Source organism: Phalacrocorax aristotelis, chromosome 6, assembly GCF_949628215.1.
Source record: "Phalacrocorax aristotelis chromosome 6, bGulAri2.1, whole genome shotgun sequence".
NCBI classification, from domain to species: Eukaryota; Metazoa; Chordata; class Aves; order Suliformes; family Phalacrocoracidae; genus Phalacrocorax; species Phalacrocorax aristotelis.
The window spans coordinates 25,278,257-25,303,835 of NC_134281.1; the positions used below are offsets into that span (position 1 = coordinate 25,278,257).

At 41.3% G+C, this 25,579-nt stretch overlaps 1 protein-coding gene across 3 annotated transcripts in view; it reads left to right on the forward strand.

Annotated features, from left to right (window-relative positions):
• The first annotated feature begins 7,462 nt into the window (after nucleotides 1-7,462).
• EFCC1 (EF-hand and coiled-coil domain containing 1) overlaps nucleotides 7,463-25,579 on the forward strand; it is a 53,518-nt gene continuing 35,401 nt past the window's right edge. For all 3 annotated transcript variants that reach the window (XM_075096702.1, XM_075096703.1, XM_075096704.1), the window contains exons 1-2: nucleotides 7,463-8,244; nucleotides 9,560-9,966. In XM_075096702.1, the coding sequence (XP_074952803.1) occupies nucleotides 7,558-8,244; nucleotides 9,560-9,966 (1,094 nt within the window). In that variant the 5' untranslated portion in view covers nucleotides 7,463-7,557. The remainder of the gene's footprint in view (nucleotides 8,245-9,559; nucleotides 9,967-25,579) is intronic.

Sequence of the window (25,579 nt, forward strand, 5' to 3'; positions counted from 1 at the left end):
ACGCTCAAGAAAGTGCAAAGCGGGGGTGCCATCTGAGGCTATAAACTATCCATTTCTTGCCTAACTGCAGAGGAAAGTTGAGTTTTGAAAGGAGATTATTTTTAGGAAGCAGGGGGAGCACCTGCAGCTAAGTGCGCTGGCAGAGCAGGGGAGCTCAGCAGTGGGCAAGCACCTGCACGCCTGCTTGGGCCAAGCATGGTTGCACCTGGCACCACTGCCCCCACGGTTCCCTGCCGGGGTGTGGGCAGCCTGTGCAGAGATGGGCACTGTGGCTGTGCCTCCCCATGCACCTGTGCAGCCTGGCCCTTGGACTGATCGCTGCTACAGCAGCAAGCTGGCCACCGAGTTGCTGCCGCCTGGAGCTCCTCACAGCAGGCTTCTCATACTAGGGAGCTGGCTTTTTATAAAGCTGTGCTAAAGCTAAATGAGCTGTAGTGCACAAGGATGCTCCAAAAGCTGCTGCATGGCCGCTAACCCCAGCGGCAGCCCACTTGGGTAGTTTGTCCTAGAAACTAAAGTGAAAACAGTACATGCTGGAGCAGCTGTACCTCTCAGTGCTGACTCCACATGCTTCAAACAGTGCAGGCTTTCCTTCCCAGCATGCTTACGCCTTGCTTTCATTTTAAAACGTTTTTCTCCATTTCTGAATAGACTGTGTATTGTAATGAATAGGGGGAGCCATCCACTCAAACTAAACCTTTGGAGAAGTAATTGCCTCCACGTCTTGCACACCCTGCCCAGCTCTGTGCCACCTATGCCTCACACAGCAAGGAGCAGGGCACAAGGCTGCTGCACTGCCCGCAATGGACAACAGCAATGACCTTGGATCAGCAGTGACCTCACATCAGCAGCTTCACCACCAAGCAGCGGGGGTGATAACCTCTTGCGCCAGCACAGAAAGCTGCATGACGGTCTGTTTGCAGCCTAAGCAACACCTGACCAAATCACACTTGCACTTTTATGAATCTGAAAATTTAGTAAGCACTACCACACAGACCTAGAATTAAACCCAGCCGCAAAATGCAATCGCATTCCCTTTCAAACATTTGCAATTTTTTTCCCCACTGCATAAATTTCTCCTTGTTGTCTTGAACATGAATGATATTTATGGTAGACTGGGCAAAGGAATGTGATGAGGATAGTCTACAAAGGGTAGTATGTAATTAAGTATGCATACAGCTAACAAATCAAGAAAATTTCTAAGCATGTTCACTTTTCAGTATTTTGAAGAACACTACCATCCAAGTGACACAGTAGAAATAAGAATAAACCAGACAGGAAACAAAACAAGAGATATGTTTTTTTGGAGACAGTAACACATGATTATCTACACATTGAACCACTGAGCAGCAAATTGTAGTGTGAATTCAGGCATGTTAGTTATTCTTCACCAACTCCCTTTTCAGAAAGCCCGATTGCCTAAACTATAGTATTCCATATATGCACAACTTACATATCAACTTCCCTCTTCCTTAGATGGCAGCAAAACCATTACAGGATTAGTTAGACAATTATAAACCCAATAATAAATATTTTGTCTTCTTCACAAACCACACACCATATGAACAGCTCAGTCTTGAAGTCCCCTTTCTTTTCATTTAGTCTGACAGTATTTCACACAAAGGCGGTGAAAAAGGGTTAGGTGATTAATTTCACAGATTTTGATTCTCTTTGTTTTCCCACAAGATTATGTCTCACAACCCATCATTATGAACTCAGGCTGACATCTCAGTTGTCTGAGAAGAAGCAGCTGAGTGGAAATTAAAATGCCAGTGGAATAAAGCATGATTGCTGTGAAACACTTTCCTGTTGGATAAGAACTTCATGGAGTATTCTATATAGATTCCTGTACTCCATTTCTGTACCTGCCACTGCTTTCATGCGTGGGGTTTGGTGAATCTCAGACAAAACCGATGCAGCACATGAATTTTTCATATGAAACTGAAAAGCACAGAAAGCCCAGAAGGATCCAAATCTTAAAATGATTCAAGACTTTGGTGCTCCTTTTACACCTATGCTATATCAACACCCAAATCCTAGATGCCAGTCTTCAGCTTCAGCCCTCAGCTCAAAAGTGCTGTAGGTAGACCTGCTGGGTACTACCAGACTGGGCTACATCCAAACTGCAACACTTCCTTTTTAAACACAGCTGTGAGGAAATAAAAGGCTGTGAGTGGCATGTCATACCTTCCTTAGAACCACCAGTTCCACAGTCTGCATGCCTACCCTGTAGGTAGCAGACCCATGTCTACTTCTTCCCTTCCATGAGGCCTTGCTGTGCCTGCATCTTCTGACCACCAAGAGTGAGACCTAGCTAACTATTAGGGCTGTACGTTAGGCAGAGCACAGGGACACTTTCTGCTACTTCTGCTGAAGCTGTACTACTGTGAAAGGAGTTCAAGATTTGCTGAGCTCAACAAGAAAATATCTACCATGGTTTATTGACAGTATGTGAAGAACATCAGCAAGCAGTGAACAGGACACACACTCTCCACTTGCTGGCACAGGCCAAACCATCAGGCCAGAAATTTGTACTCACGACGCCTCTCAGGCAAAGGCTCAGGGCTGTGAATGCTCAGCAAAGTGCATAAAAGCTCAGAAAACAAGGAATAGGGGACACCCACATTCTTTGTATCATCTAACTCTATGCAGCACTCTGTCCAGCATGCCATTTTGGGGGACTGTGTGCTAAGGTGTCCAACTTACCCATAAGGAAACTGATTTGATTTTCCAGGGATTCCAGGTTCTATATGATACAGGGATGGCCAGATGGACACAAAATGGGTCTCAACACCAAGGCTGAAGCTTTCATCACCCTCCTTGCATCTTCTTACAGTCACTGTACCTCTGTTCCCTCACCTGTATACACAGACTTAGTAATCTCTGGTATTTAGGAATATCCAGGAGAAAAGGAACTCTAAAAGGCTAAATCTAAATAATACACGTTTATCCCAAGAATCTACAGTCTAATTTACAGTGGAAATTAAGACAGCATCAATGTTTGAGAAAAAAAATACTTTTCTGGAGTAATTTAGATACATATTCTTAACAGGAATCAAAATGTTGCAGCAGCAGCTCAGATCATGTCTGCTTCCTACAGCCTGCACAGGAACTGCTGGCAAACTTACCTGCTAGAGAAACAGAAAGCCAGGAGTGATATTGACTGAAGCACTACAAGCCAGATTCTGGTCTCACTTACACTACTGTGAATTTCCAATCTCCCCCCTTGATTTACTCCAAAATTTGTTCATAAAAAAGAAACATTTACCCCATGAGCACCACTAAATAAAAGTTGAAAGATTTCTCTTTCCTAATTACTGTAGAAGAAGAGCCTTAAAACTGTTCCAGATGCTGTACAGCTAAGAAATGTCAGATGCAACACCTGGTTATTCAGAGAGCTGCAGCTGTTTCCTCTGCAGACTACATAATACAACGTTTCTTCTCTTGAAATCGTTTACACCAAGACCACAATGTAATTAGTAATATCACTCAGGATAAAAAACAAACGGCAGTTAGGTAAGGTCTTTTGTTAACCCCAGTGGTTTCCCATTAGCTCCACAGTGAGAGAGGCTCCAGACACCAGTTCTTGCCTGTTTCCAACATAGACACTTGCCTTATATTCAGAAGCTTACTGAGGTACCCCATATTAGTTACTGAAACTCTTTCCTCTCCATGGACATCACTTCCAACCCCTACAATTCTGTGATTCTGTGACACGCTCTCCATGTTACTAAACATATAAAACATCTTCACAGCCTTTGGCACAGTTTATCAGAATCATCTACATGCTCACTGGATGCATACATCTAAAATCTTGTCGGTGTAAGTATTAAATGAAAACATGCTGCAGGCAGGAGCAGAACTACATGACAGATAGGGACGTACAATTATGTTTTTCCTTCTTTGTCTTACTGCATACACAGAGCTGTCCCAATGCACTGGGCCTAACAAATAAAAAGACAACACCCAACAGTTTTGGAGTTACAAGTAACCCCAAGAACATGCCAAGAACAACACTGCACCACAAATATTATTTTAACTCATCTCAGAAGTTCCCCATGAAAGCAACTGCTTCAGAAACAACAATTTTAAAAGTATCAATAACATCACAGTATGACTTTGTTGGAAAGGGTTTGGAAAAAAAATTTTAGGTACTTAGCACTACATTTTTATTTTTCTCTTTGGTAGTAGGAAGTCTCGAAGGAATAAAAGTTTCTTTTTTTTTTTTACTGCAATTAAGTGATATTTTGGCAAAATGAGCATTTTCCACAGCCCCGCAGTTCTGGCTGGCTCTGTGTACTGAACGACGACCTGCCACAAAAATGATACCAGACTACTGATGTCCTGGATCATCAGACAGAAACACAAACTGTGATGATCCTCGGTCCTGCAACACACCTGAACTATGAAATACAGTTAACTTAAGCTCAAACCATTTTTTTCTATAAACCTAATTTACATGTCTTCACTAATTGCACTGTTACTTAATAGAATTTAAATCAGTACTCCATCAACAGCAGTTTTTAAATATACTTCTAATTCCAAATATTACCACCACACTGTAGAAACAGCCATTCACTTCAGATCCTGCTTTCCCATCAGCTCTTTCTACAGCTGGACTCTTTCAAGATCCTGTCATGCTGGAGTACGCTATGAGAATTGTGAACAACTTAGTAAAGAAAAAGTCCTTGAATACTTAAAATGTTGCCAGCTCTCTGGGCAGGTTGAGAGAGTAAGTCAAGGAATAGGCAAAAACCTTGTCTGGGTCAGGAGTAAAATCTTTGTCTTGCTATAGTTGGGAGTAAATACAAGAGTCATTGTAATTACACGGTGACAGGCTTTTCTGTACCTCTGGTATCAGAAGCACTGCACTGGAAAAAAAGGCTAAGTGTGGAGCAATGCATGGTTTAGTTTTAAAGAAAAGCAGCTGCAAAATGAAAGTTTACTTCTACCAAACCCAACCCCCTTGTCACAGGGAGGCATTCAAGATGTCTCTGGTCCAGTCTTTTTTTTTTTTTCCGCACTTGTCTAGTGTTTAAAAGTCTTGGGTTGGGTCGTTGTTTTTTAAGAAAACATGAGGCAAAACCCAACCACCCAGCAGTTGGAGCTTTTCCTGAAAAATCAAACAAAATTCAATGGCCAAAGGTTTGGGTATTTTGCTGGCATCAAGTATCTGCTTTCTTTCAAAGATGAAACTTTGGTGAATGTGAATTGACATAGTTCTGACATTCTTATTTCCCTGTTACGTTGATAACATAGAAAGCCAAAGATTTGTCATGCTATGTCCTTCACTCTTTCAAACCAGAAGCCCAGCAGATGGGCAATGAGGAATTCAAGAGATGCCCAAATGCTCCCCAGCACTGTTAATGATGCCTCTCTCCTACCCAGAGACACCTCCAAGAAACCCAAGTGGAAACTGTAGGTGCTAAAGCACAATTTACACTGACAGGTTTATAGCCTAGTAAAGACTCTGTCAGCCTTTAAATCAATTATTTCCACTTGATAAATATTTTTACAATAGTAACTAGCTAGACAAAACTAAGTTTAGACTATTGCATTGTCTAACTCTAATTGTCTACCTAAGCCTTGATGCTTTAGTTGGTGCTTGGGGTCAGTCAGTTTGTGCTGTGTGAATAACAGATGTGGATTTACACAGTACCTGCTAAAAGCATTGAGGGTTTATGTTTTTGTCTTTCCTGCCTCTCTGTGGTGCTGCATTACAGGGACATTTTGACCCTAAGTCAGTTTCTTGCATTAATAACATTATCGGCCTAAGAAAAGCTAAAGTTTTATAGGTATACAGGGCTATGAGAGCGAATACACATACATTACCCATGGGAAAAAAGACCTCATAGTCAATCAAGTGTTACATGTTATATATCACTTCAAACAAGACAAAAATTGGAGAAACACTCTTTAAAGGTACAAGAATACCTAAAAAACCCCACAAAAACCCAAAACAAACCCAATAAAACACCCAAACAAAAAACCAACAAAACCAAACTGAAGAGAAGTAAATCCATGAGCTGGATGAGAGATTCCTAATGACTACAAAATTACAAAACTTGCTACTATTTTAGATAATAAATAAACAGAAGACCACTGGTGGATAAAACTCAGCCTTCGAGAACAGCAAGGCTGATTCTGTGGAACATTGAGTACCCTAGGGGAACCTGGATCTTTTAACATAAAAGCCAAAGTGAGATCTTCAGCAGAACAGACTTGCGTGTTGCCAGCCTGCCACAGAAATAATCAGAAACCTGATTTTTAATCGAGGAAGGTCAAAAGCCTTCCAAAAGATGCTTTTTATCGATGATGTGGAGCACACAAAAGTCAGTCAATGTTCCTATTCAACTGTGGGAAGTAAATGCAGTGTCTGGACCCTGAGTGCACCAGCAGACCTTACCTGCCCTGCACAACCTCAGGTGGGACCCCCGTGGCTGGGTGCCATTTGCACCCAGCGCTGAGCCCCATGTCTTTTCCTGAGCGATGCTGTAGGGGTACCCATCTGTCCTCTGCCCAGCCTACTGGTTGTACCTTGGACCTGCGCCGTAGCCTTCCCACCAGCCCTGTCTCTGGCCCTATCTGCTGCCACTCTTGACAGGATTTCTTGGATGGACCCCAGACCTGGTTCACCACCTTGCCTTGTCTGGGGCTGTTAATGGAGCCACACTATTCAGACCTTGGGTGCGGCTGGTGCTATGGTCACCTCTGGTGCCACAGTCACCTCTGACTCCTAGCGTGCCCCTGCAGGTGGAGCAGCCCTGCTCTGGGTGATCCTTGACTGTAGCTGCATTCAACAAATACTGGTCAGACGCTGCATGCAGCGAGCCTCTAAAATCGGTGGGCTGCCAATGCAGGAAAGGGAGCTATGTTCACAGGGAAGGTTTTATATGCTCAAGAACTGGTTAGGCCTGGGTATTCCCTTGGATTCACATGTAATTTTCAAAGAGGTCCTACTTCATAGCCAAAAAGTGACCAAAATCACTGCTTCGGAAAGCTCAGTCATTTGAAACAGTTTAACTTTTATTCACCTCTATCACAGCCGACAGCTGAAGACATACCAATACCATAAAGACACCATGTCTACAGGAGTCAAAATTCCTGATCAAACAGAAGGATGAACAACTTTTAAGCACATTAGTTTCATTAATGCAGCGGGACCGCTCACTCCTGCACAAGCTTTACTTGCCAAACTGGATGCCACCACGCTATCGTTTCGCTCACGTTAAAAAGGAGCCAGAAAGTAGTTGGGAAGTTAAAATAAACTGCGAGCTCAGGTTAGGCTACAGCCCTTCTGGCGAACGCGGGGAGCGGGGCGGCACCGGCCGAACCCCGCCGGGTCGCCCCGCGTCGGGAAGGGGCCGGGGCAAGGACAGACCCCGCAGCCGGGGGCCCCAGAGCCCCGAGGGGCCGTGGCAGCCCCCGGAGGCCGCCCCGCCCCGCCTCGGGGGGCGGGCTGTGAGGCGGGGCGGGGGCGCAGCCGGCGAGGCGGCCGCCCCCGGGGCAGGATGGTCGGGGAGCGCGGCCGGTGTGGCCCCGGGGCCGGCGGGAGCGATGGAGCCGCCTGAGGGCTGGGACCCGTACGGGCAGCCGGCCCGAAGGACGCAGTGGCTGGTGAGCGCCCTGGCCTACCACTACGGGCTGGACCGCGGCGTGGAGAACGAGATCGTCGTCCTGGCCACCGGCCTGGACCAGTACCTGCAGGAGGTCTTCCACCACCTGGACTGCGCCGGGGCGGGCAGGATCCCCGGCGAGGACTTCCGAACGCTCTGCCAGGTGCTGGGGCTGGAGGAGGCAGCGGCGGCCGACCCCGAGGAGTGCGCGGGGCTGTGGGAGGGCCTCTCGGCCGACCTCACCTTCCGCCAGTTCCACGCCCGCCTCTGCGGCTACTTCAGCACCGCGGCAGGCAGCGCCCCTCGCCGCGCCCCGCCGCGCCTGCCGCTGGGCCGGGAGAGCGAGCACATCGAGACCCAGATCCGCCTGCGCAGCCCCCGCCGCCGCCGCCGCCGGGACCCGGTTGGAGCGGGCGCGGCGGGGCGGCCCGCCGGGGGGGAGGCGGCGGGGCGCCGGCGGCCGGCGGCGGGGCCCTGCTCGCCAGAGTGCTACGAGGAGATCGTGGCGCTGGAGCAGGCCGAGGATCGCATCGCCAAGCTGGAAGAGGAGAACGGCAGCCTGCGGGAGCTGGTGGAGGACATGCGGGCCGCCCTGCAGAGCAGCGACGCCCGCTGCCTGGCCCTGCAGGTGGGTGCGCCGCGGCCCGGCGTCGCCCCTCGGCGGCTCCCGCCACCCCTCAGCAAAGCGCGATTTAGGAAGGATGCTGTGCTCGGAAAGCCCGGTGTCAACAACCCCGCCGGCCCCAGACTCACTTATCAAAGGGGTACGGCATAGATGTGGCTGCTCTTTCAGCTCCGGCAGTAGATTCAGCAAAGTTTGGCTACACAGAGTTCTTAAGGAGAAATGTATTTTCACCTCTGTGGCATTATAAACATTTAAGGGATGCGCTGAAAACCACCCTGCTAAAACTGTAAATGTCCATTTAACAGACCTAAACGCATAACGCTGCTTTTTCTGTTGCACATGCAACGGGTTATAGGCCAGTAATGCACCGTTGCAGGTTCTTTTATTCCAGAGTAAAAACTTTTGGGTTCTTACCTGCACAAGCACATGCAATTACTCCATCAGAAATGTCAGAAGTGTGTTCTCCTCAGAGGGTGGTCCTGAGAATTCAGAGTTGGAGCCAGTTCTGCAAACAGGCTGATGAATTGTCTCTGGCTCCTCTGTAGAGCCCCATTAATCCTGAGGCTGGTTCCTCTTTCTGCTGTATTGGTTCAAGTGAAACGCATACATATTTAAGAGCAGTTTAACTGCTCTGGCACAACACAGCATAGCGCAGGCAAAGCACTGAAGGGCTGAGTTCACCAGCGGTTCTTGATCAGGTCTGATCAAGATACTAACACAACACTTGCAGAACTCTGCTCCAGCATGACGCTTCCATTTGGCATTAGCTGGCTGTCCATCTTCGCAACGTCCAGCATGGCAGGTGGAAGCCACTTTTACCATTTTCGTTTGAAAAGTGAAAGGAAATCAGAAGCAAACACAAAGTTACCAGTCAAAGGCCCCATAAAGAATCAGAAGGACAAAGATTAGAGGTCCAGGAACACCACCAGCTGCCCTCTGTTCACTTCTACTGAACATGACTTAAAAAACATAACTGGAAAAATTTTTTTAAAGAGTACTATTTGCCCTTTGAGGACAGACTAAGGTAATGACATTAAAGCTATACAGAAACTTGTGCAATAACCTAATTTTCCACTTAAATGAGTAGTTCTAAAATTAAATTTATATAAATACATATTTAAAAACTACTTTCCAGAGATTGCTTCCTTGTCTATGTATTTCACAAAGGTAAGTAGCTTATTAGTTGCTGATAAACTATATGTCATTAAAAAAAACAACCCAGCAAAAACCAATCTAGCCATTTTCAGTCTTGATTAAAAAGGTCAGTTGCTTTAAAACCCATTCATTTCTCCCTGCTTTCTGTTCCTGTTCGTTGTAGGTAGGACTGCGGAAAAGCCATGCAAACCATAAGGAAGAGGGGACCTGTTTTATAGGGAGTAAAAGACAGGTAACGCAGAACCACTCCCAGACCCAGTGCCTTCAAAGTGTCCTGAAGGAAGTGGAACTTATCCGGAGCTCCAGGGATGGGCAAATTGAAGAAGCAATTAGGTTCAATCAGGAGTTGGAAAGAGAGCTGAAGAGCTCTCAGGAAGCTGTGGTCAATCTGGAAGACTGTAACCGTAATCTGAAGAGAGAACAAGCAGAAATGAGGAAGAAGGTTGAAGAGGCAAGACACGCTGTCCTTAACAGTCTTGGCAAAGTGAAGGAGCTAGAAGTGAAAGCTAATGAAGTGCCACATCTGCAAACATACATTCAGCAGCTGGAATCAGAACTGCAGCACTATAGGTAAGTTTGAGTCTGCCAAAAAAGGCCTATAAAATAACAGTGTTTTGTGGTTGTTGCTTATTAAATGTCTCCAAATACATCTTCTAAAATGTAGCCAGAGGGAAATTAGAAGCTACTTACCAATTTTTTTGGTAGGGATCCATAACAGAAGGGGGCCCGTTCAGTGGGAGGTAGGCCAAAAGAAGGATGCGTGATCTACAGAGACCTGAAGTTACTCCTCAAACACACAGCAACAGTACACAATGTAGTAATACTTCAAGAAAGCCTCAAAAGAAATTGCTGACAGACCTTCAGAATCCAACGCACTTATTTTTTCACCTTAACTAACTAATATCAATTCAGACATTTCCTGTGAGTTAAGTCACACATACGAAACCAGCTGTAATCAGATGGCTGATACTCCATTTCTTATGTAAGATGTTCAACTTGTCATATGAATTGGAGAAAAGCACACAAGGCCAACTTCTGGCCAGCAGTTTTAAACTCTGCTGTGGCTTTACCTCTTCTTCACTGACAGAATAGATAATACTCCAGAAGAGAAAAGTTAAAACACTTTCCTAAAACCACACAATAATATAGTGGGAGTCTCAGACAAAACCACATCACGCAACTAAACTCCATAGCACAAATATGTTTCCAAAACTCAGAAAGTTGGTCACATATTTAATAGCTCAGTAACTTTGTTGCCTTTTGTCTCAGACAAAAACTTGGACTCGTTGATGGTGACTAAGTGCCAGGCAATTCTGCCCAAGTTTCAAACTGACCTATGGAATTAAATGTTTATATTTTTATTGACCCAAAGTAAAGCTAATATTTAATATTTATTTCCTAACTGTACTAAACACAGTATTTTAATATATTGTCTATTCTGAACTGTGTGTCTGTTCCTAAACTTACACTTCCTCTGTTTGCTTATAAGAAGAATTCATAGGGAATTATTTGTAGCATCATGGCTATTGTAGTGTTCTATGAAGTGAGGAAATTCTAAAAATAATCATTTTATCCGGTGTCTTTCTCTAAGCATTGTGTACATTAATACCTGTGTGGTTGCTGAAGATAAAAGCATTTATTTAAACATCTATAGGATTTTAAAAACACTGTGAGGGCACATGATGTCCAAGATGATTATCATTTACTGGAATATCTGGATGAATGATACAAATCTCACTGCTGATATAGGTCATGCTACTTGTCTAGTCTGTCAAGTTGTCCCTGGCATGAGCACCAAAGTCTTAAGATGAGTTCTTGTTCTGTAGAATTGCTTTTCCAAAGTATGGTGAAGCATAAAAAAAATCACCTTTAAGCAAGTAGAGATGAACTAGTCAAAGACAACAAGAAATGTCAACTAGGCCTTGCAGAGCAGGAACTTTTATGGGTTACATCAAAACAAAAAGTGTGAATTTAAAAATGTAAATTATATGTTCTTTGTAATATAATGTTCATCTGTAGTATTTGTTTTAAAATTGCATGCTAATTTATAGTGAATGTAAAGCTCAGGAATGGTGGTAGACTGACCATTTGCAAATTACACCCCTTTTTTAGCCCCACAGCACATTTAGCACAGGACCAGGCCAGCTTCCACACGCAAGACCCTTTGATGGGTCTTGATTCTACGTCAGCCATAAAGCACTTCCATCTCCCTGTCCATGTAATACAGCTCTTTGCTTAAACGGTTTAACAGCAAAGCTGCTTAATGACAATTGTGACTCACGTGCCTGTGGTCATATTCCAGTTCCACAATATATGGAATACCATAATTCCACAGTGTGGCACAGAGATGCCACAGAAAATGGCAGAAAATAGGTAAGTTAAGCAGTGTAGAGCTCTGAGTTACTGTGTTGAGAGAGCTTAACACTTGCATGGCTATCTCTGCCCTGTGAAACCATTGCCATCATAGCTTGTCCTACTCACTCTACGTGCTTACGCTTGTGCTACAAGTGGCAGAAACTCCTTCTGTTTATAGAGAATCACCTTCTCCTGTTGTGCAGGTGTCCAAAACCCATGGGCAGAGTTTGAGTGAGGTGCTAGGAAGCACAAGTTGAGGGAAAGACGAATCATAGAGATGGAGGGACAGCAGCTATATCCTGCAGGTTTCTCAGTCAATTGGCAAGTGTATTACTTGTAATGTTATTTAAGTCAGTATGTATATTAGTACTCCAGTGAGCAGTTTTCTCCATTTCCAAGTACCGCACAAAGTTTGTAAGCATGTAAACAGGATCTAGGTTTGGCAAGAATTAACGCTGCAAGGTTGCAGCTGAAAGAAATGGGTGAGGATTTGAGTATACCGTAGAAATTGTTCAAGGTTGCAGATTTGTCTCCTGAGAATTCACCTTAACTGGCTTGGTATGGCCATTATTTTACTTCAGCCAAAGTCTTATTTCTTCCAGAAAGGATCATATTCAAGAATGAGACTGCTCTATGAGTTTTTCATGCTGCTCATATTTATACCTTTGCATTTCTAAAGTAAAGAAGAAAATGCTTTCTTCTTTTAGGTTCAGATTTTCAAAAGCTCTTTAGGCATCTAAATCCCACTTCTAGACCTTCACCTTACACCAACTTGCTATCAGTTAGGCCTGGAATCACAACAATTACCTTAAATTATAATCCCTAACTCAGGAAACAACACAGTTTGCATCTATTCAGGAAAGCATTTAAGTACCTACCAGTGATTAAATGTTTTCGTGAATTGGGGTATCTAATTACAATTGACTTTTCTGCCCACAGATTCATATTCCTGCAAATTTAATGCAAAATGTTGCTATAATACCTCTGCTAACTGAAGGTGGATTACTTAAACATTAATTTTTTTGAGCATACAGAATCCTCTATCAGGGTTTGAAATGTCCCTATTACGTTATTGTGTTCCAAAGCCAACCTAGCTGACCAAATAGTTTATAGATACTTCTTGTCTCAAGGTGCACACCCTTTTCTTCCTACACTGGATGCCTGTGTCAGGTTTTTTTTCCCTATTTTCTCCACCATTAGGAATTTGTACTTTTTTTTTAAATCCCTGTGAAATTAACGAGTCAGCTCAGATACTTTAAAGGTATATTTCAAGTAATTCCTTACTGAAAAGCACGAGTTAAATTCATTTCTGAGGAAAACAACATGTCACAGAAATTGTATGCTTTATCATTACTATTATATATTTAAAAAAGCGCAATTCACAATGTCAGTATATGGAAGAGTTTAGAAAGTTATGCAAGCCCCATTTTTTATGCAGCGCTGCCCAGAGAGTTATTCTCATTTTGTACTAGTGCACGTGTTTTAATATTCCCAGGTATAGGAGTTTTAATTTGTTATTTCTGAAGCCCAGCTTTTTGATTTTTAGACTACTTTTCCAGTTTCTCAAGAATTTGAGAAATTTGGGACTAACCTCCAAATCACTGTCATTACTTCCCAGCTTGGTGTCAGCTACGTGTTTGTAATTTCTCTTTCAAATGTTGGAAGCCTAGATGAACATACTGGCTAGGTCCCAGGACAGATTCTGGTGACCTTCACCTGATATACTCTATCCAAGAGCATACTGTTAACAGCTATTCCCTAAACTAATTTTTTTTCAGTAAGTTTTGCTGAAGCCCAAGGTGACACCATCCATGTATTCTAATATAGTCCTATGATTTATAAGTATTGTTTATAAAAATGCCAAATATAAAAATGTTACTACAATAAAAATGTCACATCTACTGCTTCTCTTTATCCATTCAGCCATTTTCCCTGTCAGAGAAGGAAATTAGTTTGGTTTGATGTGAATTGTTCTTGCCAAATATAAGCTGGCTCTGTTTTCTATACTACATTGTAGGTGGCTTAGAAATTGATTACTTAATAAAGTCTACAGATTTTTTTTTCACTTTAATAGTATTGAAGGGGATAACAGAATTTAACAACCTTTTTCTGATCCCACTGTAACAAATGAAAAGAAAGGTCGTTTAGAATTGAAATAGACTTCATAATGGAGATGTTCACAGAGGTTTTATGTTGCTGTGTTAGGCAGCAGTACAGTAATTACATAGGTCAGTGGAAGGTCATAAAATACCAAAAATGCTTCCCATATGCATGGTCTGTCTCCCAAATTACTTAATTATCCATCAGCACTTATATGTGTTAATAAGTAGGAATCCTTTTTACATGGAATGCAGAAAGGCTAGTTTCATCCTCTCATATTCTCTTACAAATATGAAGATGGAGGCCTCCAGCATGATTCTCCCCATTTATTTCTTCCATAAAGTTACCGGTGTTAATTTTTCTAAAGTTATGCTTTAGGTTATCCTATATCAGAAGTAATTCAATTTTTCTCTTCTTTTAGGAGGCAGTGTCCTGATCTTTTCAATAATTTCTCAGGTTATTATTTACTCTGTAAAATATAACAAGATGGGCCAAATAGATCCAAATCCATAATCCAAGAACAGGAGAGGAATATGGAAATATTCCTAACTGATACAGATTCAGCTCTGTTAGGTGAAGAAACAAAAGCCCTAGGAAGGAAACTAATTCATAAAAGAAGGTGTATATAGTAGGTTATTTCTAATCTGAATGATAATGCATGTTTTATATTTATGCATTCTAGAACTGTTCTTCTATTTAAAAAATTAGACATTAAATAAAGAAAATCTCGACAACTTTCTGCTTGTCTAGTGTCATCAATGCCAACTACTTGCTGGTTGTAAGGTGAAGTGCATCTAGGCAATTTATTTCAGATGGCATAAAATTTGAATGGAGACTGTCGGTGAATATGTGCTGGACTACACAACAGACTGGATAGGACTGCAGACGATAAGTACGTCCTTGGACGAGTGCAACAACAGGCAGGGAGCAGTGACTGACGGGAGTCAGTAAGGCTGATGACAGTCAGGGAACTGTACTCATGAAGAGTAAAATAAAATGTTGCTTTGCAGAACCTCATATGCAAGGGCGCTCAAGCAGATTATTCTGGATGAACTGATGTAATCTCATTTTATTTTCTAATTCTGCTTGTACTTGATATTTTCTTCTACTTAAGACTGTAAGAAGTTGTATATTACATAGAAGTCTGACAAAAAAACCCACAGAACTTTAAGTTTTTCAAGAAGTTGGCAGCAATATATGTACGTTCCCACCGTATGAAGCTTAGACTACTTGCATGTCTCCAATCATAGAAGAATCATGAGCTGAGCAAGTAAGTCAGGTTACTGTTCATTTTAAAGGAACATTTTGATTTCACAAAAATGGATAATGGAAGGTTTTGTTAGACATGGTAGAGAGAACTGTACAGAGCAATTTAAATCCATTAACTTGGCATTGAAGAAAAGATATAGCATCTCTTTCTAGGGAAGGGCTAGTTTTATTTCAAATGCAAGAAGATTCTTTCAGTTCTTTTTAACATTAATCATTCTTGCTTCCCATAGTAGTAGCTTTAGAAGTAAAGTACCTTTACTTCAAATCCATTCAAATTACTGCAAGTGCTTTTATCCACAAGGAAGCTTGTACCTGGGTACTAATTCTGATGTTGGAAATGTAGCCAGTTATCTGGACTTTTTCAGTGCTGGGCTCTTAGTTACACAGTGTTTATTCTTGGGAGACTATCTCCAGTTTCTCACTAAATCCTCCTTTTCATTTGGCTTGCCTTATTTGCTGTGTTGGGAGTAAATCACTGTGAGCACAATAGCAATGCCACACATATGGAAACTGCCCATTCACTGGGGTGGACATGCTTTTGCCACGTCCCAGGCTTCCTCCCACAGCTCTGCAGAGGATTTGCTGAACCTGCTTTAGCTGTCACTTAGCAGACCCCATCACACATACCTCCCTGGGGACAGAGAGATAAAAGGGTACTACAAGCCCTGCTGTAGTCAGCAGTAACAAAAAGATAGTTCAAGCCAAAGGAGTTAGTTTTGTCATCTTATACACAGTATCTGACACATGCAGCTGCCTTTTAAAGCTGTCTCCTGCACTTCAGTGTGCAATTTGAATCATGCTAACCCCTCCTATACCAGAGAGATTATTTTCTCCAGAAGGTGTGCAGTCAGTGTTTCTGCAGCTACTGTCCCTTGAATTAGTGCCTGGAAATTCAGCCAGCAGCTTGGTGGACCCCCTCAGTGACAGCCATGCACCTCCCTCCCTCCCTCATCTGGCTGCCCTGACAAGCTGCATCACACCTCTCTGGCTTTATAGGCTTTCCCTGAGAAAATGGACAACTTTAACTACCCAAACTTTCTAGATTATGCAGCATATTATCTACCTTGTTTTATGCCAGCAAAAATCAAAGATTAATTTCACACACAAAGATAGCTTTAAAGAAAAAACTACTTCCCCCACCCCTTTCAAATTATTTCATAAAACTGGACTCCAAATCAGAGGTTAGACCACTTTGAGAGCACACCTCCCAGAACAAAGTCACTTTCTCACTGTCATTACAAGAACGAAAATCAAACAGAAACAAACCTAGCTCATAAATAGCCCTCAGCTGCAACTCTCTGGATTACTTGGTTCCTGTAAACTCCTGTACAGTATCTATATCAAATACTAGCAGTATGTCACTTTCTGCCATAAAGGCTTCACTTTCTGGGCCTAGCTGGCTGGTGACAGGAGTCACCGCCATGAACTGCTGTTGCGCTCAATTTATAGACCTTAGAGTTTCATTAACCTTGATACCATCCGTCTGACAGATCCTGACACTTCAGATCCCACTGCATGCAGACAGAAGCACAGAAAACTCTATGCATTGGGGTTATTCTGGGAATGGAGTTACAGCTTGACGAGACTGGGATCTCTGCATCTCTTTTGACCTAAAAGCCAACTAGCGTCAGCATAGGAGACCTGCCTAAAAAGAACAATTATTTATTACCAAGAAAAACAGATCTATAAGCCAAGAGTTTGTAGCCTCCTGTCACAAAGTGTTACAGCTCATTACAAACCACACTGGGGAGCCAGGAGGACCATTACCCGTTGCCTACAGAGTTATGCGCTTGGCCTCTCATTCATTTCTTAAGCAAACCTGACAAGTTTGTAGTTGCTTTTATGCAAAAGGACACCTGCAGGAAAGGATGCTTAGTGGAGCGCTCCAGTTTTCCCCGCCTCACTAAAAGGTCTTTGTATGACCAGGTCCCACTGTGCTGCTCTCTGCTCATACACTCGTGTGATCAGACCTGTTGAATTCATTAGCAGTATTCCTTTGCTCATAGGAGTAACAAGAACATAACTAGGCAATAAATCTTTTACTGAATGGATGTTTGCCAAACCTCTCTACTAGATGCTTTGAAGAGCCAGCAGTCTTTTTAAAAATTACTTTTTCTTCAGGCCAGTTTCATAAGACAAAGTAGTAATATACAACCTCAAAGTGTAACCTGTGCCTTAAACTTGGGGCTTCTAATGTTTACCTCCCTGGATGTCAAAGGTATTGACAAAAATCTGAAGTGAAAACACCAGGGGTGAGATACTGAGAGGACCAGAGCATTGACGAGGGCTTCAGGCAGGCACTTAAACACACATTTAGTATAAAGTACTTGATGACTCCGCTGAGCCCGTCCAGAGATAAAACTAAAACAAATCAACCAACCATATCTCAAGTGGGTTTAGCACATGTCATTTTTGCTGTCAATTCAACATAAGTTACTTTGAAAATAAAATACTGCTGATCATCTACACTCAGGCACAAGCGGAGAATTCTGCATTCTTTTAAGCTTTTTATTCCGCTGAAGGAATAAAAAGGGAAGAATTTTTTTCTTCATAAAACTCGAAAGCTACTTCATGAAAATGAGGAGAGAAGGAGTTCTACTAAAGCAATAAGCAGCAATTATTTACTCTCTGTTGCTCACCTCACTTTCCTTCAGGGTACAAAATAGACAAGGTAGTTTGTAAGATAGGAGCTGACAACCCAGGTTTTCAAACAGGTGAAACAAATTTGTTCTGCTAAAATAGTCTGCTCACAGAATATGGAATGATTAATGATCTGCAAGGGAGGAGGCCTTATCTCTTGAATACATCCCAAAACCAGCAATGATATGACAAGGTGAATGAATTCACCCTGGAATAGTTCAAAGGAAGTTTCACAGAATGGTAGGGGTTGGAAGGGACCTCTGGAAGTCATCTTGTCCAACTCCTCTGCTTGAGCAGGTACACCTAGAGCAGGTGAAATTTGTGTATGTTATGCTTAAAAGCCAAATCAAAACTCAATAAAAAGAGTTCTTAACTTATGGATCAGAAGAAAGCATGGAATGATAAAATCTGGAAATGCTAGAGGGACCAGCCCACTCAAACCTGTCCTTTGACTTGCAAGAAATATGTACTGTTTCAGCAGCTTTCTGTAACCAGTTGTCTATTAGAGTTAGCCGTCCAGAGAAAGAAATTAATCTAGCATTTTAATATAGATGCACAGGCAACCATTCTATTTCATCATTAACTCTCATAAAGCTCCTCTATGTAATATAAATACTAATTTGTCTGGAGAGCTGGGGAAATATCTAGAAAGTAAAATTAGTTGATTCCATGACTTCACTGGGAACTTGCCAAAATACAAACCCACAGCCAAACTACATTCTTAAACCCCATCCTTGGGATAGCTAACAGGCAAGATCAAAAGATATAAAATACCATCACATTACTTAGGACACTGCCAGGGATACTCACATAGAAGTAGTCAATCTGTATTTAAAACCGCCTAGACTCTAAGCAAGTTGTGGGATGAGCTAATAAATGTCACTGATGTTAGGAGATGCAGTATAGGCGATTTCTGTATTTTTCAATAACACAAGACAGTTATTTAGCTGTCCTGCAGCTATTGCCTGGAGTTTGTTCTGTTTACCCATCTTCTCACCATAGTCAGAATTCCTGTAGTATCACTGCCCGTGTTTACTGTACTGTTCTCTTCCCTTCATTCTCCAGTACATTTTTACACCTTTATCAGCATCTTGTCTGCCTGCTTAGCAGAATGATTAAAATCCAGACTGATATTTGCCTTTCTAGTGCTTGGCTTTGTGATACTCAGCATATTTTCCTGTATTTGTCAGAATTGCCTGGCAATCTGAATCTCACCTATTCAGAACTGTAGCCAGTCAAAAGAAAACCGCAGTCACACCTAAGAAAATGCTGCCCTCAAACTAGGAAAAAAGGTAGAAAAGAATGCCCTGCATGATAAGTAAAACTTTGATTAAATGCATCTGATCATAAAGCTTCAAATTCTGAGATAATCCCAAACTGGAATCTCAAACACAGATTGAGATTTTTGAGGGGGAATAGGAGAAGAAGGGCAGGAGGATCAGCTGGTCAAAGTATTTGCTTCAGTCCATTAAAGAGAAGATATATTTCCACAATTCCAGATGTGGAACCTATCTGTGTGCTCAAGCAACCTGAAAGTTGTAAGATATATCAAGAGCCTGGTGTGAGTTATTTACAGAGATCATTATTCATGAAAAAGGAATTTTTATATATTTTTCATAATGCCTATCTGAAAATCAGATAAAAATGAATAGATATGTGTGACCTTAAAGAATCACAAAGTTGCAGCTCAACTGAAAGTCGCATAGAATGAAGCTTGATCATTTTTGCAGATACCTGTATCACAGGATGCTGGCTGCATTCTGTTTGCCGATGCCGTTTCACATAGGAATGTACTTTATGAAAACAAAAACATTGGACAATAAACGTCAACTGTAAGCTTTGAGCACGACACATCTTTAGAGATTTACTCCTGCGTAACAAGTAACTTCAGCCTTCACAACATCATTCTTATAACCACTTGAAAATAAGGTGTAGAGGCTGTGATTGACTGTGTTGCAGCCCCTCCTTTTTTGTGGAAAAACATGTTATCTGAAGGGTGCCTGAGCTTCAGGTACTAATTGCCATCACATCACAAATCATCCATTTCAAGAAAAGAGGTGCCAAGTGTTAGGAACCATATTACAATGGGGAGACCCCGAACTTCTCAATAAATCTACAGAGTAATATCAGGCCCTGTGCTTTGTTTTGTTAAGTCTCTTTTCACAGCAGAATGTTTCAGGGAAGATTCATGATGTCCCATTAATCATAACACTGAAAAATCTGGTATTCACAGCACATCTGCTCTGCTTCTATTCTCTGTGCTTGACCCCATCACGTGTCCTTGGCATTAGTTCACATAACAGAAAGTATCTGGAACTGTGTATGGTGAGGTTGGCCAAGTTTAAAGCAGAACATTGTCAGGTTTAAGCTGAGTTCCGAGTATAGTATTTTCACGCTCCTGGAGCTGGTAGGTCTAAGTAGAAATTTCCACAGAAAATTACACAAACAGAAATAGGAGCAATCAAAGCTGATGCTTATGAAAATTGCAGAAAAGGAGGTTATCCTACTCGTCTGTGTATCAGCAAATAGCCGAAGGTGGGATTTCCAACAGTATGTATGAAACTGGGGATACACCTATATTTTGTCATTCATCAATGTGTCGACTGTCAGTGAGCCTGCTCTGGAGCTGAGGGCAGTGTAGCTGCATTAGCACAGCATCTTGAGCACCCCACATCTCCGAGTGCCACAGAGCTGCACAGCACAAACATCAGCTCTTTGGAATTAATTCAAGTCATTTTACACTGCACAACATAGGCATAACCTTAAAAGCACAGGTCTCGTAGATGCTCTCTACTGCAGAATGAAGAGACATCAAGGGGGCTATTTATAGTCCTTTAATGCGGTGGCCTGGCAGGTCTGGGATGAATGAGGTAAACAGACAGACCACTCATACTTACAGTGACGGCTCTGATTTAATTTAGACCCAGGCAAAGGGCTCAGGCTGAACCGTTCATCCTGCAAAAACATAGTTTGGAAACAGTTTAAACTAGTTGCATATTTAGGGTACATCAGGCAAGATTTCACATAGACAAAAATAAAATGAAAAGCAGAAAAATTGTGGTCTTTTATTTGGATGTTTTCTTGCTGGAATGTTTTGATTTTTCCTCCCCACATGACTTTAAATCAGTGTAGCTAAATTGAAATTCAAAATACTATTTTAAGACATAAAAAAGAAATTAAACCAAAATGAGGTATTTCATTTCATGTTGAAGAGGCAGTTTCCTTAGATGCAAAACATTTTTACCTCAGATTCTTAATTCAACCAAACAAAAAAATGTGAACACTATGAGCAAAAGTTAGGAGAGAAACTGATCCTTAGTCAAAGATCTGTGTTTCCATTAATGAACGTATATATAGATCTGCTTAATTTCCAATACTATCCACAGTCCCCATGGACAATTCCTTTAGCAGAGGAAAAAGAGTAAGAAAAAAACAAAAAAAGAATGCTCTTAGCTTACACTGTCAGAAAGACTGTGTATCTTTGTGGTGCTGGAGCCCTGCCTGTGATGTGACTGGTTTTGCAGAAGAAGTTTTCCAGCTGTGAAATATGAATACTGCTGGCAGGATATTCCTGGGTGAAAGCACTGACTTTGAATTAAGTCAGTGTAACCAGGGGGTTGGTATCCTTCAAAAAAGTTATGAATAATCTCTATACAGCAGAATTATATACTGGGTCTATTTTTGTGCTGTCAATCTTACACTTGCTGCTTCCTTCTCCTGTTGTTACCTACCTGCATTGCTTTCTTTGGTATGGGGTTTTTTATTCATCATGATTTTCAGTTTACAAATGATGCTTCAAATGCATTTGCAAATAGGAAACTTTAAAAAGTAAATAAATTTAAACCTTTTTAGGTAAATACTATGCAGTATATGAATTATCTAAGCTCTGAATTCGCATCAAATAATCATGATTAAAGATCTAAAATCCTGAGAGTTTTGAGGTATTTAGACTTGTAATTTATATAAAACAGAGAAACCATCAATCCCTAGGGTTTGGCACTTGTGATGCAGTAAAAGTCATTTATACTTAAATTGCAGTTCTTCAGCCTTATCAGTTAAGGCTCTGCTTCTGCAAACAGCACTGTCTTGTATCAGAGAAGTCTTTTCTTCTAGTTAGAATGCAGGTTACTTACAATCTAAATCACCTCTTTATTAAATTATGTTCTTTTTAGAAAAGATTATTAATGCTGGAAAGGTAGCAATTATTTCTTCCACTTCCAAGCAAAGTGAGCTTTTCTGCAGCAGGCTCCCATGGACTAGCTAAAGTAATGGGGCACGGTTTCATCAACAGCCATGATGCGTGGTACAGAAGCCACAAGGAAGTAATTGAGGCTTTGCTGCCTCATGTACTCAAGTCAAACTTTAATTCTATTAATCTTCATTTACCTGTCATTTTATGCCAGAAACAAACAGAAAATAACCCCTAAACAAAGCAATGACTCCATAGGCAGAACCCACCAGTTTATCTAGTCAGTTCCTGGAAGGCAAAACTGAACCAGCAGTTTCTTCCCTTCATGGGGCTCTATAAAGAAAGGAAAGGCCATGGTGAACAGGAGCAGGGAAAGAAAGAGCAGTTCTGCTCATTACTGTGAAAAAGGAGCTGTCAAAGTGTCACCTTCTTTCATCCTTCCACCCTTGCCAGCCTTTTTTTGACCCAGGGAATGGAGGCTTAAATCAAACAGTCAGAATGAATGATGAAACTGCATAGTTTGTACAAAACAAAAGAAGAGGCTGTTGAGAGCGGTAACAAGGGGGCCCATCCGAAGGCATCAGGCAACACTCAGCTGTTGGTTTCCTTCATTTCATTATGACAGAGGCTGGTGCTTGCACAGCCATGGTGGGAAGACAGACCCTTCCTTTAACATCTGCAAACACAGCCTGTAAGGTTCCTGCATGCATAAAATGAACTGTAATGCGTAGATATTTATCTTTGGGAACAGGATTAGTAGGACGACCAGTGTAACGAAGATCAGAACTATCATCAGTCAGGCTTCAGAAAGGGTCAGACGAGTGCTTCAAAATGAAGTTTTAATACTGGCAACAAGAATGGCTAATTTTAATAAAGTTTATGTTGGAGGGAGAATGGTAATAACAGCTCACAATAGGTGAGATGAATGTGAACTGGAAGAGCTGTAGAAATATAGAAAGAAACTTGTATTTTATTGTTTTTAAAAGCAAGCTTATGAATTGTCCATCAATTCAACATGCGGAGGCCCCAGTTCACTTTAGGGTGTTTATTATTTTTGGTGAAGTTAAGCAAACCAATGCATTTGAATGTTTGTTTTGTGTTTTAACCAAGCTTAAAATAAAGCAACTTTTCAAAGACAAAAATCCTCCCAGGATCCTAGGAACATATGCTTCTTTGGCCATGCTTATGAACACAATAGATTTTTTCCATCACTTTATAAATGGAACTGTAAAGCCATGATGTGGCTCAGAATATAATATACAAAGTGTCAGGTCAGAGGTGAGTGCTGTAAAACAGGTGTAAAAAAGTTTGTGGCTTAGATTGTGTATCCTTAAGTTTAAAGGGCTTTTTTCCCCTCAGTTAAACAAATGCATACTGCATACATTATTAATGTACTTAATGTATGATATGCATTATAGATTTTGTATTTTTTAAAAGGTTAATTTGCATTAAAAGAAAAGGTACCTTGTCATACACTAAAAAACATGATATATCAAGCTGTTTCTATCTCATTAAAAACACTACAGAAGATACCATACTTCAAGGTGAGTCTGAATTAATCTCTGGAATTAAAAGCAGTAAAGTTCCACCTCAGCAATTTGATTCATGTCTCAACTAAAAGTGCATCTGAATCACAAAGCTTCGATTCAGATCAGAATATCCACTGTCTGAGGGGGAGCTGGATACATACCTTCAGTTTCATCCTATTTCTAAACATGACTGGTAGTCTGCCTTGCTTAGTACTTGAAAACATGTCTTGTTCGGTCTGAATTTTAGTTAGAAAAATATGCTTTATGTGTCACATGGTGAGGAAAGCTACTATAATGTGATTATAATTTAGTTTTTAGAGAAAATAACAATGAAAATTAAAAATAGAAGATTACTCAAATTTTCAAGATGTTAAAAACAAGGACCGACTGTGAAGAATTGCAGAATGACATTAGGATACTGGGTGACTGGATGATGGCAGGTGATACATGCCACACTAATGAAAACTGATGCACTTTGGGGACAATAACCCCAACCAAACAGTTCTGACTTCAGTGGAACTCAGAGTGATGGACTCTGGGCTTATAATAACTGCTCATGAATTATATTTCTGAGCTTTGTAATGCTATGGATGTATCTGTTGAGTTGCTGAGTTGCAGTAAGGAAAGCAAATAAATATTAAAATTTGTAAGGAAAGGAAGAGAGAACAAAAAGAAAATAATTACGCACATTTATAGAATACCTGTATCAGAAAATGGAAATTACGATCCTTTCACCTAAACCAGAATAAAACTAGAAAAGGCAACAAGCGTGAAAAAAAAGGTATGGAAACTATTTTAGCCCCTTGCAGATGTTGAAAAGAGAGAGCTGAGGAAAGATGTGAGAAAGGTCTATAACATTTTCATTGAGATCAAGAAGATGAATAGGGAACAATTGTTCGGTCCCTTCCAATGCAAGAATTATGAGTCATCACATGAAAGCAGGAGGCAGGTTCAAAGTAGATAAAAAAAGTGGTTCTTACTCAGCGGGTAAAGCAAGCTGTGGAGCACCTTCCTGCAAGATCCTTAGCTTGATGAAAGGTTACACGGATTAAGAAAGCAACTAAAACACTGATAAAACAAACAAACAAAAAAAAACACCACAAAAAAACCACACAACAAACCCTTAGCAGGTATTAAATAGAAAGATGACATCTCCACCTGAGTCACCAAGCAAATCTACACAGACACTACAGAGGGAAAGGCCAGGAAAGGACTAAGGATGCAAATTAGGCTATGTGAGTATCAGGGGAAATGCATATGTAAGTATTCTCTTTGAATTTTTAATACACATGAAATGACAAAATATAGTTTGATTTCAGGACATATCATCATGTCTTCATCTGCAGGAATCCTAGGTTATTGCTCTGGGAACCAAGCTTACCTCATGTACCTGTGATTTAAGAGGACCCATGCTCTAAGCTTAGCCCTGACTTAGACTTGAGACTGTAACTTTGGAAGAATCATTGGTTTTCCTTCACATCAGTTTCTCCATCTAAAAAGTTAATATTATAATGACCACAGAAGTAGGCAGCTATTACCCACATTAGTTAATGGTTCTACAATCACCTTTAAGATAGGAAAATATGAACTACAACTTAGAGATGCTGTTTAATCCTTTGTGTATCTGAGCGAGAGGTGGTTGCTACAAAATATCACTCATACCTGGAGATTAGCAGGATTGAAAATAGATGAACTGTTACTCTAGTAAGAATCTCTGATTTACAGTGATAAATATTAGCTAGAATTTTGGAAAAATCTCTGAACCCTCTATTTCAGTGTGAGAGCCAGACTCTGACTCTCAGCTTTAGACGAAACCTTCCCCTGTTAACAACCTACCGCAGGACTTCTTGCACTCTCTTCCTAAGCATCTGCTTGTGGGACATAATGAATAGGATACAGAATTAGATAGATGAAGAGTCCAACCAAAATCTAGTATGACAAAACCCTGCACAAGTCCCTGCCTTTAGGTCATGCTTTCACATTCTAGACTCTGCTTGATGGATGCCAATTGTCCAGTCTCAAATCACTTAATTTCCATTCAAATCACAGAAATTCCCCACTGAGCTGGAAACCAGCACATGCTATTCAATGTAGATGTCAG